General features: G+C 37.4%; 2 protein-coding genes across 2 annotated transcripts; one reads left to right on the top strand and one right to left on the bottom strand.

Annotated features, from left to right (window-relative positions):
- Nucleotides 1–1,147: 1,147 nt before the first annotated feature.
- LOC132163237 (beta-galactosidase 8-like) lies at nt 1,148–11,497 on the top strand. The gene is made up of 19 exons (XM_059573444.1): nt 1,148–1,568; nt 1,659–1,754; nt 2,069–2,181; nt 2,326–2,392; nt 2,483–2,575; nt 2,694–2,837; nt 2,996–3,084; nt 3,255–3,360; nt 4,204–4,291; nt 4,589–4,707; nt 4,878–5,039; nt 6,441–6,643; nt 6,770–6,879; nt 9,325–9,434; nt 9,605–9,718; nt 10,019–10,120; nt 10,376–10,587; nt 10,663–10,999; nt 11,076–11,497. Exons 1-19 carry the CDS (start codon nt 1,293–1,295, stop codon nt 11,181–11,183), a joined length of 2,649 nt encoding a protein of 882 aa, XP_059429427.1. The 5' UTR covers nt 1,148–1,292; the 3' UTR covers nt 11,184–11,497.
- A 231-nt stretch (nt 11,498–11,728) lies between these two features.
- Nucleotides 11,729–13,109, bottom strand: LOC132163233 (uncharacterized). The gene is made up of 3 exons (XM_059573440.1): nt 13,044–13,109; nt 12,710–12,965; nt 11,729–12,465 (listed from the first exon to the last, which is right to left on the bottom strand). The coding sequence occupies exons 1-3, from the start codon at nt 13,107–13,109 to the stop codon at nt 11,729–11,731; spliced, it is 1,059 nt and encodes a 352-aa protein (XP_059429423.1).
- Nucleotides 13,110–14,279: the final 1,170 nt, after the last annotated feature.

Raw genomic sequence — 14,279 nt, 5'->3', positions numbered from 1 at the left:
CTATATAAAATTAATAATAAAAAAAAATTAAAAATTAAAAATTAAAAAAAGGCAAAATGAGCTAAATTGGGTTTTCACTGTTTTGTAACTTTTGTTAATCGAAATAAAAAGAGTGTATGTATATGACCATATAAGTTTACAGACAAATTTAAGAGTTAAATACATTATTTCGCTTTGGTTTAGTTTTTTTATTTTTTGCCTTTTAGGTTTATTATTTTTATTACAGAAAGTATTTCTGGTTTGTCTAAAGATGAATATGATATATTTGTTTAAATTCTATCCAAAATTTGATAAAACGACACATTAGCACCAATAACAAATTAACACATATTCATATAATTAATTTAAATTAAAAAATTATATTTAATTAAATTTATAAAAAAAAATAGAGGTGGCTCCGACCGCCCCTTGGCCATTTGGGGAGGTGGCCACCGCCCATGGGGTGGCCGAGCCACCCCCAAGTGGCCAAATGGGGATGAAGAAACCACAGCTAAAGCCATTGAGCCATCCCCATATGGCCAAGAGCCACTCCCAAAATGGTCAGGTTGAGGGTAGTGAGCCACTCCACGGCTCATAGGGGTGGCCAAAACCACTTTTGTGAATTTTGTATTATTGGTGCTGACGTGGTGTTCTGTTAAATTTTGGACGAAATTTAGCCAAATTTATTATTTTCGTCTTTAGGCAAATTAAAAGTACCTCCTATGATAAAAAGTAAACTTTAAGGGACAAAAAATAAAAAAGTTAAACCATAAATGGAATAATGTATTTAACCATAATTTTAAAATGTGAAAAAAAAATAACAAAAAAAAAATATCATTTTTCCGTGGATTTAGCGTTTTAGCTCCTTTTAGGCATGTTATGTGGTAGCAAGCCTACAAAAACGCCACCTATTCACCTATTTTGTTGCATTGGCCCCAGCGCCACCGTATGTCTGTGTCTTCACATTGTACAAGAAGACTTTCACGTACCACCTCTGAATACGTGCACCGCTTTTACCCAAACCCACCACGCGTCATAATAAAACCGCATGTCCACCAATCTTTACGTGAACTCGTGGACACCTGATTTTCTCCAGCTTCAGCACTCACTGCACTGCACTGTAGTCAGTCACTCATATTAATAAGCCTTGCATTCGTGAGTGAGCGCAAACTGATCGGTAGGAAGAAGAAGACAACTGCGACGACGACGCCGACGTGCTCTTGGGCGGACGTGACGTTTACTCCCTGGCCTAGCTTGCCTCCAAGGCTTTGTTAAACAAAGCGGGCAAGCAACAGGAAGCATCATCCAAAGCAATGTTTGGAAGAAAGCAAGAAAAAACAGTTGCTTTTAAGCCATTAATCACTGTTTCAACGATACAAAAAGGAGAAAGCTTGTCTCATCTTGGAAAACAAGGAGCGCGGGCAGCCATGAGAGGGGCAGGGAATCTGTCATTGCTGCTTTGTTGGGTGCTGATGCTGACGACGTCGTTTGCTGCCAACTTGACGTACGACCACAGAGCGCTGGTGATCGACGGCAAGCGCCGTGTCTTGATATCCGGCTCCATTCATTACCCTCGCAGCACTCCCGAGGTGCCGCTTCTTATTGGGACTCTCGCTCTCTCTCTCTCTCTCTGAACACGCTCGCTGTTTTTGCTACTAATTTGGTTATTGTTGTTGCAGATGTGGCCGGATTTGGTTAAAAAATCCAAAGACGGAGGCTTGGATGTGATCGAGACCTACGTTTTCTGGAACTTGCACGAACCAGTTCGAAACAAGGTTTCTTTCTTTCTTAGTTTCTGACGCAGTTTCTGCATTTGGCAAATTCCTTGAGGCTTCCGTTTATGTTTGTGGGAGAAAATGTAGGAAGAATTACAAAATTCTAACTCTTGAGCTAACTGTATACATACAAACAGAAGATACTACTCAGCTGGCTCTAGTGTAGAATTAATTACTTATTTATTTACTATTATTATTATATTAGGCTTTCCTCTGTTTTCTCAGCAACCAGCAAGGGTGAACATTACTCTAATTCTTGATTTTCTTGCAATTGGGTTCTTGATTTTGTACTGACCCATTTGACATATCTACAGTATGACTTCGATGGAAGGAAGGATTTGGTGAAATTTGTGAAGACTGTGGCGGATGCTGGTCTTTATGTTCATCTTCGTATTGGTCCCTATGTATGCGCCGAATGGAACTATGGGTAAAGACTTTTGTACTATATTACTCGATTCTTATCCTTGCTTTGGTGGGTAATATAGAAGCTAGTTGTTAATTGTTTCCTTTTCCTTTTCTAATATAAAATTTTCCTTGCATAATCGTGTGTGTTTCTTCAATTTTTGAACAGTGGTTTTCCTCTATGGTTGCATTTTATACCTGGAATTCAGTTACGAACTGATAACGAGCCATTCAAGGTTTTCAGACGCACCCTGCATTCTAGTAACGTGCTGTTGTTTTGGTATTTTCTCAAGTTTATCCATTGATTGTAAAACACTCTGTTTCAGGCAGAAATGAAGCGATTCACGGCCAAGATTGTGGACATGATGAAGCAGGAGAAACTTTATGCCTCTCAAGGCGGACCTATCATTTTATCTCAGGTTTATTTTCCAAATATTTTAGGCAATTGCGGTTGCATACTTGGATAGTGACATAATGAGTCCTAGATGATCCCAAATTGAACTTTTGGTTGTTGAAGGTTATTGTTTTTTATGCCAGATAGAAAATGAGTATGGAAACATTGATTCAGCATATGGGCCTGCTGCCAAATCCTACATCAGTTGGGCAGCATCCATGGCTACTTCTTTGGATACAGGGGTGCCCTGGGTCATGTGCCAGCAAGCTGATGCTCCTCAGCCCATTGTGAGTTTTCTCATCTACATTGCATGGCAATTTATTGACTTGGTCAGAAATTGGGCTTACAAAAGTAGTGACTAACTTATTTCAAATAGTGTCTTTACCAATCAAAGCTTGCTACTCACTTGGATTTCTATAATATTTTTAATCTCATTTGCTTTCAGATCAACACATGCAATGGATTTTACTGTGACCAATTCAAACCTAATTCTGACAAGAGTCCAAAAATGTGGACTGAGAATTGGACTGGATGGTAAGCTGTCCCTTCTAGTTCCTAACATTCTGGTTGTTAGAATGAAAAGTTGGATGTTGTTCCCTTGGATATGACTTTATGGTTTATATCCACATTCAGCCTTTGATTTTTTTAGCCTGGAAACATATTTGTTCCTTCACTGGATACTTTTTATTTGCATGGAATTTTAGGTTTCAATCGTTTGGTGGTCCTGTGCCCTACAGACCTGTGGAAGACGTTGCATTTGCTGTGGCTCGCTTTTTCCAGCTTGGTGGGACTTTCCAAAATTATTATATGGTACTGCAATTATATTGATGGTTTATGTTACATAGTTTTTGGGGGAAAACAAACTTAACCCTCATGAACTGTTAGGTCATTTGTAGATAGTCACAAGCTATTATTTGTGTCATTTGACTACTCAAACTACCATTTTCCTTTCATTTGGCCCCCTCTAGTAGTGTTTGGCATTAAAATGGGCACAAATTTGTGCATGTGACTTACATGTGCAAAGTTTTTATTTGAAATTTCCAAATTACCCTCCAACCAAAGTGACAGAAATGGGATTGAGGGGGTGGCTAATCAGATGAGGATGGTCAAATCTAGAATTCGTTTTCTAGGAGTGCCGAACCACCCCCTCGGCCCGAGGGGGTGGTTCGGCTGCGTCCAAAGTCATTTTCTGTGGGTGGCTAAGCCTGCAGGGGTGGTCAAACCACCTTGTTGGACTGAGGGGGTGGTCAAACCACCTTTTTTTTTTATTTGAAGGACAATGTGACATTTTAACTCCTAAAATCAACGTATTTTGGGCATTTCAAATAAAAAAATTTGCACGTGTGGATCATGTGTGGTATTTTCCAACAATTTTAATGTCAAACGCTAACAGGGTTAGGTGTCACAAATGGTAATTTGGGGGCCGAGTGCAAATAAGATGTCAATTTTGTTAGGTTTTTGAATTGGCTAATTCAGTGACAAAATAATTCTTGATGCAAGTTGTTTTGAGGACAATTTGATCAAGGCATAGCTGTGAAGAACAACCGAGAAGTGTGTATCTTCCCCCAATTTTTATGAGGATAAAATTCAGTCTAAACTCTGGCACCAAAAGATGTGAAATGATGAATTAATTTGTTGATTGCTCTTAAACAGTACCACGGTGGCACTAACTTTGGCCGGACTACTGGTGGACCCTTCATTACGACAAGTTATGATTATGATGCTCCAATTGATGAGTATGGTATGGTATCCATCCATCTTTGTCCAATATTCTAAATCTACCATTTACATTGTAAGCTTGAGAGTTATGCATGCAGATGCTACTCCAGGTCATCAATTATATACAGCCTAGCTAGCACTCGCTGTCAATGAGATGCTTAGAGCCTAGAGGGTCTCGCAAGCACTTGTGATGTGGTTATCATATTTTTATATTTTCAAATATAAAGTGTATAAAAGCCCATAGTTGCTCAGTTTTATAGTATAGTTAGAATGTCTTTGATATGTGATTGAATTCAAATTTTCCATGCTTTTGGTGCAGGGATTCTTAGACAACCTAAGTGGGGCCACCTAAAAGATGTCCATAAGGCAGTAAAGCTTTGCGAAGAAGCATTGGTGGCCACTAATCCAACAGTTACTTCTCTTGGTTCAAACTTGGAGGTATAGCCAATTAATATCCATTACATCTTTTTACAGTTGTTAGGGAAGATCATTTCTGCTTCATGCTTTAATTTAATTCCTAATTCGTTGGTAGGATCTTCACAACTAAATTTGTGTGTGGTTTGAGATGTAAGGTTTAGTTTTTAACATGGGCTTATGTTGAATTTCAGGCTGCAGTTTATAAAGCAGGATCCACTTGTGCTGCTTTTCTTGCCAATGTGGGCACCCAATCTGATGCCACCGTGAATTTCATGGGCAATTCATATCACTTGCCTGCATGGTCCGTGAGCATTTTACCTGACTGCAAGAATGTAGTTCTTAATACTGCAAAGGTTTGCCTTCCATTGCATATTTTTACATTTTGATTCTAGTAGATTCACTTGGTTCCTTGTAGATACACAGGATACTAGGATATTTTGTGCTAAATGTGTGAATCATGATTGCTTTTTCTCAGTTAGATTTGTAGCTCAATTCCACGGGTTTTCCATCTAAAGTATATTAATTGATGCCAATGAGTTGTAGTTCAGCTGATACCTCTTTCCCTGGGTCTCGAATTCAAGACCCCCTGAGTACATGGGAAACCTACCAATCCAGGAACAAAAGTATATTAATTGTTTTATGGCTCTGTAAAGTTTTCTACTTCCTTATATCACATAAAATTGTTTGTCCCTAAAATTTATTTTACAGTTGATATTATTTATATGGTTCACAACAGAATTTTGAAGAACCTCTTTTGGATGGTGGCTTTGCTAATATATTTACTTGCAGATTCCAGCTTGCATTAGGGTTTTGTTGTGGGTTCATGATTTCTGTTTTGTTCGTCTTGATTTACTTCATATCCTATATATCTGCAGCATGCCTAGATAGCTTGAAGTCTGGTAGGAAACAGGCATTTTGTATTTTTCTTGAACATTATGTACTAGTTGTCCATATATTTGATGTTCTTCCGTCAATAGATATTTATAGACATCCTTTTGAGGTGACTTGCAGCACTAACTTCTATTGAAAAATGTCAGAAATTCTATTCTTTTTTAAGAAATTATTTTATATAAGATTGTCGGAAAAGTAAACCACATTTCAAATTCTTGGTGTCTTCCTTGCAATGGGTTTTTCTATTTTAGGATTTTTCAGTTACTTAGTGGTATTGTCCAGGTTTGTTTGTTAGTGGTTCTGTATATATTTTGGTGTAAGGGAGGATTTTGTGCTTCAGCTACACTAATGAAGTTATAGAAAGTTTATCCACCATGCTTGTGAACCTCTCGTCCCAAATTTGATTGTTTTGTTTGTATGACCTACGCAATCATTTCAAGCCACACGTTGCTTTCTACCGTATTGTTTTGAATGAAGTTTTACCATAACATTTCTCTAGTAGGTTGCTGTACAGTAGGCAATTGATTCAATTATGGAATTATGAATAATTAATAGAGCCCTGTTCAGTAAGATTTCTGTTATTACTCAACGTGGAGAAGAACGGTAAAAGAATGAATTTCTCTCACCCGTTGTGTGATGCAACCAAAGAGGGCTACCATTGCCGCATCGCAGTAAGTTTTCAAAAGCGTTTCGTGCATGTGAAGCATCTTCTTGCTTGCTCACACATTGGAGCTATGGAACCAACTAAAGATTCTCATGCTAAGCACTTTTCTTGGACTTTTTTTTTTTTTTTTTTTTGTAATCAATTTCAATGTCTTATCAGCATTATCTAATTAATCACTTATATAACTTTCTCAAGACAGATTAACTCTGTGGCTATGATTCCAAGCTTCATTCATCAATCTTTGAGCGGCAATATTGATTCCTCTGAAGCATTAGGCTCAGACTGGAGCTGGATAAATGAACCAGTGGGTATCTCAAAGGATGATGCATTTGTCAAACTTGGACTATTGGAGCAAATAAATACTACAGCTGATATAAGTGACTACTTATGGTACTCATTAAGGTAAAGAAGTCTCTTGTTTGTATAGCTTCTTTGTTTGACATAATGTTTGCCTCTCCAGCCAGTTATTATGGTATGATCACTATTGTAATTATTATTATTATTTTTGTTTCTGGTTACTTTTGGCAGCACTAATATTAAAGGTGATGAGCCTTTCCTTGAAGATGGATCTCAAACAGTTCTTCACGTGGAATCACTTGGTCATGCTCTTCATGCTTTTATTAATGGGAAGCTTGCAGGTGATTGGAAATCATAAACTAATTAGGACTTCATATGCTTGAATTAACATAGATTTAGGTTTCCTTACATTATGCCTTTTCTCATTGTTGTTTGACTCTTTCCCCCGAGCCCCTCCACCCATCTACCCTTTTTCCCACCTTTGGAAATCTTGGGGATGTGTTCTTTCGTAAATTTTTGATTGTTGCTCCCTTGATAACCTGAAGCAGAGGGGCACCGGTAGCATATTTTTATAGCCTGGGTAAAATTCTAGAGGAAACCTCAATCTTGGCTTCCTTGGTAAAAATTGTGCAAGGAAAAAGTTACTTTGTCATTCATTAGGTTAAGGGAGGCATAGGGGGTTCCAAAATTTATACTTATGTTGTATATATATATCTTGAAAAATATCTTGAAAAATATAGTTTAGACCCCAAGTTACAAACAGTGAATATCTCAATCTTAACGCCACATATGTCAATAACAAAATCAAGCAAAGCAGTAATCAATCAACACATAATTTTTGGTAATGAAGTTGAAACTTATTTGAAGAACTCTTCAAATAGTAAAACTACTCTGGGGCTAGCCAACCCAAAAGGCTTCCACTATATAAGATTTATGTTACAAATTGTTCTACTTACAAAACCTTTATAATCCGATGACCCAATCTCGTAATCCCAATAAACAACATGTTCACTTCTCACTGTAGTGGCTCCAGAATCTCTAACCATCTTCTATATAGATTATCTTCACGAACGAACCTCATTCACTTCAAAAATCAAAACTCCAGTGGCTGTAGGCTTTTTTGTGATTTAGAGATAAAGATGAAACAATGAGAAGATTTGGAACTGTTTAAGCTCAAGAACGAACCTCTTTCACTTCAAGAATCAAAACTCCAGTGGCTGTAGGCTTTTTTGTGATTTAGAGATAAAGATGAAACAATGCGAAGATTTGGAACTGTTTAAGCTCAAGAACAATATGAATCATCTCCAATACTGATGAAAACTAACCTCTCTAACTATTTGGAAGTCGGGAGTTATGAGACTTATATAGATACGGAGAAAACAGGTTTCTTAGACCAAGTCGGTTAGGGTTTTACAACTTTTTCGCTGACAGCATCCAGACTCATGCGAACGAGGCTCTGGAGCTTCACAAAAATTGACTTTCTTAAACTTTTGTGAATGATTTTCCAAATGAGTATCTAGTGATGAGTTTCCGAATGAGCTAATCTGTTCAGATTTTCAGACTTTTATTGACAGCCCGTTTTAACCTAGTAAACATTGGAATTGGAAACTATTCGTGAAATACAAAGTTGTATAATTTTTGGTCCGCTTTCTAATGCCACTAAGTCTGCCTTTATCTTATCTCGGAATCAAATGATATGACCGTTTTAATTCGACTAGGTCTATGTTAGACAACGTACACTGTAACACCCTAATCTTATATTAGGAAGATGATCGGTAGTCCACGTTGAGTGGGTGGATTATAAAGATACTCATAGGTGTTAAGTCCTACATTAGTTTCTTACTAGATGATCAAATTGAACCTTATAAGTGATTCTAGGGTGTTACAATTACAACTTAACTAGTCATTTTGAAGTGATAAGGTAGATGTGGCTAGTGCTTTCTCTAGGTTGTTACATACACAAACTTGAATTCTCATGTTTTAGATCAACTTTTACACCGGCTTAATTCTAGACTTAAAAATTACAACCAAACATGTGTTGACACTAAGTTTGCCAACACATAAAGCTTAGTGTCAACACATAAAGCTACAGTTAGTTACATAGATTAAAGAACCCATTTATGTATTTTTTAGCAGAAAGAGAGTTGGAAGAATTTTTCATCTACTCCATTCCTGCTTAGTTGGTAATTCCTTCTCTTGCTTCTATTGGTGCTTTTAGTCAATAGACTTAATTGCTCGCTATGACGCTTTTTCTCCTTTTTAATTTTTGATCCTGATTTTCCTTGGAGGAAACCTCTTTCACTTTTAAACTTCTTTTGTCACTTTGCTGGGAAAAAAATCCATCTTCCAATAGTGCGGTCTTTGCAGAAATACAGTCAGTGTTGTTGAAAATTCTGGTTGGTATATGGAACATTACCTTTCTCTTACTAAATCTAACTTTAGAGCGATATTCTGTAGCTTGAACCAATTAATGACAATTTCAAAATACTGCAAGCTGAAGGTCTTTCATTTGCTGCCCAGTGCACCAAGGCTGTTACTAGTTTGGTAGTTCTAGGTTTCTATCGTGTGTATAGCCTCTCATATGTATTCTCTGCTTATCTGAAGTTTGATATCTCCAGTGAATGCAAAAGATACAGAAACTAGGATCAAGCCAGGTCCAAGCAAAAATTTCGTATAGTGTTTCACAATTGTTCTTTTCAAATGTTTGATGGGTGCATACTTTGCCTAACTTACATCACAATACTGTATATTTTGTACTGATCATGTAACAATTGAAACCTTTGCAGGGAGCGGAAAAGGTAACAGTGGCAACGCTAAGGTTGCAGTGGAGATCCCCATTTCACTTGTAGCTGGGAAGAACACAATTGATCTCCTGAGTTTGACAGTGGGACTTCAGGTCAGCCTGACAGCCTTCCTGCATTTTTTAATTCAGAGAAATTATTTATTGCTACAATGGTTTTCATTTTCAATGAATATATTATTTGTTGGATGAAAAATTTTCCGCATTTAAAATCAATCACTAGTTATAAGAATTTTTAAATGCAAACATCAATTCATTTATATCAGAACTATGGAGCTTTTTATGACAAAACCGGTGCGGGTATCACTGGTCCCGTAAAGCTGAAAGGCACAAAAAATGGCACTACTGTCGATCTTTCTTTTCAGAAATGGACATATCAGGTTAGTGTTCTTTTTTCCTTTCCTTTCCTTTTTTAAGTCCATATGTCCTGCTATTGGTTACCGAAAGATATAAATTCTTGAAACTGTAAATATGTTCCATCAACTAGGCAAAACAAAGACAATTTCTAATGCATCCAGAATAAGTAGACATACAACTCCCAAATAGGATATTTTATTCTTTTTTTTTTGTTTTTTTTTTTTAAAAAAGAGAGGATATTTTATTTTTTTGCTATAACTCTCTAAAAGGATTAAATGCAATAATATTCCACCTTTTTTTTTTCTCTGTCATTCTGATTGCAGGTTGGACTTAAAGGTGAAGAATTAGATCTGTCTAGTGGAAGTTCTTCACAGTGGGTTTCACAACCTACCTTGCTTAAGAACCAACCCTTGACTTGGTACAAGGTAACCTTATTTTTTTTTTTTAAATATTTTAGATGTGAGTTAAATCATTGAAATAGCTTATTTCACAAACAAGGGAATGAATACTGATCAATTTAACTGACGCCACTGTGACATAGTTGTGTACTTGTGCTGTTGTTTATATCCACCTCAAGTGGATTCCAGTAGAAGTCTACTTGCGATCTAGAAGAAGATTAGTAGGAGTTCTATTGGAACAACTTTTTAGATACTAATCAAAAGTCGTACTTGTTAATTCAGACAAAGTTTGATGCGCCTGCTGGCAATGACCCAGTTGCAATAGACTTTACAGGGATGGGGAAGGGTGAGGCATGGGTGAATGGACAAAGCATTGGACGCTATTGGCCGACGTATGTCGCTTCAAAGGGTGGTTGCACCGACTCTTGCAATTACCGTGGAAGTTATGGTTCAAACAAATGCCTCAAGAACTGTGGGAAGCCATCTCAGACACTGTAAGTGCTGTAAAGATTCTTCATGAGAAATATTTGCAAGTAAAAGATTTGGTTCTTATATCCCTGAACTCACAGGTACCATGTACCCCGTTCATGGATGCAAACAAGTGGCAACACTCTTGTACTTTTTGAGGAAATCGGCGGTGATCCAACACAGATATCCTTTGCCACAAGGCAGATTGGAAGTTTGTGCTCCCATGTGTCAGAGTCTCACCCATCACCTATAGAAACATGGAATACAGATTCAAGATCAGGAATGAAATTAGGGCCTACATTATCATTGGAGTGCCCATTTCCTGGTCAGGTCATCTCTTCAATCAAGTTTGCAAGTTTTGGGACTCCTCATGGGATTTGTGGGGGCTTTAAACATGGCCAGTGCAGCAGCAAGAGGGCTCTTTCCATTGTACAGAAGGTGTGATTTTACTCGTTCTTTTGGTTAATGCTCTTTTACTTGTATTGGCTTATCTGACTAGTTTGAACTGTTACAGGCTTGCATTGGATCGAAGAGTTGTAGAATTGGAGTATCAATTGATAAGTTTGGTGACCCATGTGAAGGAGTAACAAAGAGTTTAGCAGTAGAAGCTTCCTGTACGTAGAGAGGCTTGCTCTGAACCTTCAATTTATTGATTATAAGAGTAGTCTCCACATTAGCTTCCAAGTGAATAAGCTTTTTACTGGCTATTAATGTAAAATGAATCCCTACAGGAAAAAAGGAAAGGTATCTCATGATTTATACCTCATTGTATTCTTAGAAGAAGAATATATAATTAATTACTCTTTGGGACTTCTGGGACTTCTGATCAATTGTAAAATAATAATGGCCTTTCCTTAGTGTGATGTATCTCACTCCACTTGTATATATTTGTAATACTTTTACGTGTTTTATTGTGTGGAAAAATATATTCAAGTTCTTCTCTGTATTTTTCATATATAAAGTAAATAAATAAATTTCATGTACCATATAACTTCCACCTCTATTGACATATAACTGAATGTAAAATGATATCTTAAATGTTTATGGCGAACTTTAGAGCCCTTATTTTTGTTTTTAACCGAATCAAAGCCGAAGCCTAAAACAGAAGAACGTCATCCTAACACCTGATTTGATACGAAGGATGATGTTTATTTCTCTAGATTTTCATCAGTACTGAGCAAGTTCTTTTATAGCACCGAACCCAGTTTGCCATTGAAACCTGCAAACTTTGCAAAGAGGTGAATAGAGAGATGGGGTCTGGTACTTGTCCTCCCCACCCATCATTGGCATGGGAACCCCAATCTTGACAGGGCTAACATAGTCTGGTCTGTATGTCTTACCCAATACTCCTTCAGCAAGATCTGTTAGGTTGGAAAACCTGAACTGCGTCTCCAAGTGAGCAAAAGCATCATCTGCTGGCAACTGGTAATTGTGAACCCGGTTTTCCTTTTCTCCAATAGGTCTCACCCTAATGTCTATTTCAACCAGCCTAGCAATGGTAACTCTTATACTGTTAGCATAATCGGTTCTTTCAACTACAGCTTCCCTTTCTTCACCATTAGTCCTCCATTCTGCCTCTCCATCAGTAGCGATGTCAACAGCTTCACCATCCCAACTAACAATGAGAGCATCGACATTGTCGTCCCAGTTTGAGACTCTCTTTGCTGCAATGACAATCGTGTGAGTGTCGAACATGATTGCCAGAGCTTGGACCCATGTATAGTCACGAGTCCTTCCTTGTGGTCGAGTTCCAATGAAATGGGCATTGATATGCAGGTTATCATCTGAAACAATGGCAAAGTTTCCGCCCTTTGCTCCATGGAAGTAGAACATTACACCATCCCCACCAACAAATCGAGGATCATAGCAGAGGGAGCCATATCCATTGCAGTTGGCTCTTCTCCCTACCAAAAGTCATGAACTCGGTGTTAGTTGAGATTCAATAGAGACACAAAATAAGGTTTTAAGATATTCGTAATAAATGTAACAAATAATAGAAGTAATAAATGTTAAAGTATTGATTAAATGATTAAATTCATCTTTTCCTATAAGCATAAGCTTTTCGGACATGTGGTGATTTAATATGATATAAAAAATGAACTTCATCAATAACGAAGGTAGAAGAAGTTTGTGAGAAAGGATGCTTACACTTGCAAGTGACTTCGCACTTGCTACTGCAGTCGACAAAGCATCCCTTATTCTTCTTGTTGTTCTTGGGCTTCTTCGCCGGGCATTGAGATGGACACTGAAGGGTTTTGGAGTTGCATGCCCCCTTTGCATTGCAGTGAGCTCGCTCCTCTCCCGTTTTTGCTGGTGCCAGCTCTTTGTAATTTGTTGCGTCACCATCATTTCCGTTGTTATTGTTTCCATTGTTGTTGTTGTTGTTGCCATTGCCATTTCCATTGTTATTATTGTTGCCGTTTCCATTACCATTGCCGTTGTTTCCATTGCCATTGTTGCCACTCGCACCTTGAGCAATGATGGCATCCATGGAGAGGAATAGAATAAAGAAAAAAGCCAGCAAAACGCATGACTTTCTTCTATCCATCTCTATGAATTATGATGTATAATATAACACTACTTTCGCTTATTTCTCTTCCCTTTCTGTAGATTTTCTATTGATATGAGATTTGAGGAAAGAGATGACCAATGGAAAGAATAGGGTGCAAAGGGGGCCTTTAAAAGACTGTTCTGGTGAGAAATAGGCCGGCCATGGAGTTCGCCTTAATTCAGGTGGCTTTTCTTCTTCCTCTAAATAAACGGCTAAGAAAGAGCTCTTCTACAAACATTTCTTAGACATTTATAGCTTTGAGTATAGAGGTTTGGACCATTTTTTAAGTAAAATGAACCATTTGCGTAAGCTTGCAATAAATTAACGACTTGGTAAGACAGCAACATCTTCTCCGAGGTCTTGGAATATTTGCAAAAACCTTAAAGCTTTTGCCTTCTTAAAATGCTGTGCACCTTGCGCCTTAACTCATGTACATTTTCTTTACAACTGCGTCAAAGTCCAGTCCTTTTACCAACGCAAATATGCATGGAAGATTTGAAAATACATATATTCTGAAAAAATATTGACTAAACCCATATATATGTCATTAATTAACATACAAAATGATTCCTTTAGCCACCATATGGGGGAGGCTTCTTTTGAGGAATATTTTTCTGGGGACTTCTTATTCTGCCATAAGTTTGAGTTGAAACTTTCGAAATTTAGTGGGTTGGCTTTAAATTAAGAAAATAATGAACAAAGGTACGTAGATGCATATTATTGAAATTGAAACTTAAGCAGGAAGGCAGCCGCTGTTTAAAGATACATATTTCTTTGTCTAGCAAAAAATTGCTTCTTGGATCATATAATAAGATATAAAAAGCCCTTTATGAGCATACGTAAAGTCACCTGTAAGTAAAAATACCACCGCCAAATCTGCAGAAAAGGGGCATATGCCAATTGGACATGCATGGAGGTTGCGAGCCCTACAATTATTTATGGACCTATGAAAGGGGCATCAAAATGTATGCTTAGGGGTGTATAACTGGACAGTTATGAAATGGAAATAACCGTTAACCGCCTAGAGCGGGTCAGTTAACGGTTTTAAGGGTAGACGGAGTTGGTTAATAATTGCTAATCGTATATATGTATATTAAGAGATAAATGTAAAATTGGTGGCCAAAATTACAAATCACTCCTTATGGTATAAAAAAAAATTTATAAGTT

Source organism: Corylus avellana, chromosome ca10 (genome assembly GCF_901000735.1).
Source record: "Corylus avellana chromosome ca10, CavTom2PMs-1.0".
In the NCBI taxonomy this organism is placed as follows: Eukaryota; Viridiplantae; Streptophyta; class Magnoliopsida; order Fagales; family Betulaceae; genus Corylus; species Corylus avellana.
This window is presented reverse-complemented; position numbering and strand designations above follow the sequence as displayed.

Bases quoted from the DNA above. Each gene is read 5' to 3' on its own strand.
- LOC132163233 (XM_059573440.1), bottom strand. From the start codon at position 13,109: ATGGATAGAAGAAAGTCATGCGTTTTGCTGGCTTTTTTCTTTATTCTA. The intron at 12,966-13,043 runs ATCATTGCTCAA...AACAATAATAAC, and splicing joins TATTCCTCTCCATGGATGCC to AATGGAAATGGCAATGGCAA. The intron at 12,466-12,709 runs GTAAGCATCCTT...GACTTTTGGTAG, and splicing joins GTGCGAAGTCACTTGCAAGT to GGAGAAGAGCCAACTGCAAT.
- LOC132163237 (XM_059573444.1), top strand. From the start codon at position 1,293: ATGTTTGGAAGAAAGCAAGAAAAAACAGTTGCTTTTAAGCCATTAATC. The intron at 2,838-2,995 runs GTGAGTTTTCTC...ATTTGCTTTCAG, and splicing joins CTGATGCTCCTCAGCCCATT to ATCAACACATGCAATGGATT. The intron at 6,644-6,769 runs GTAAAGAAGTCT...TACTTTTGGCAG, and splicing joins TACTTATGGTACTCATTAAG to CACTAATATTAAAGGTGATG.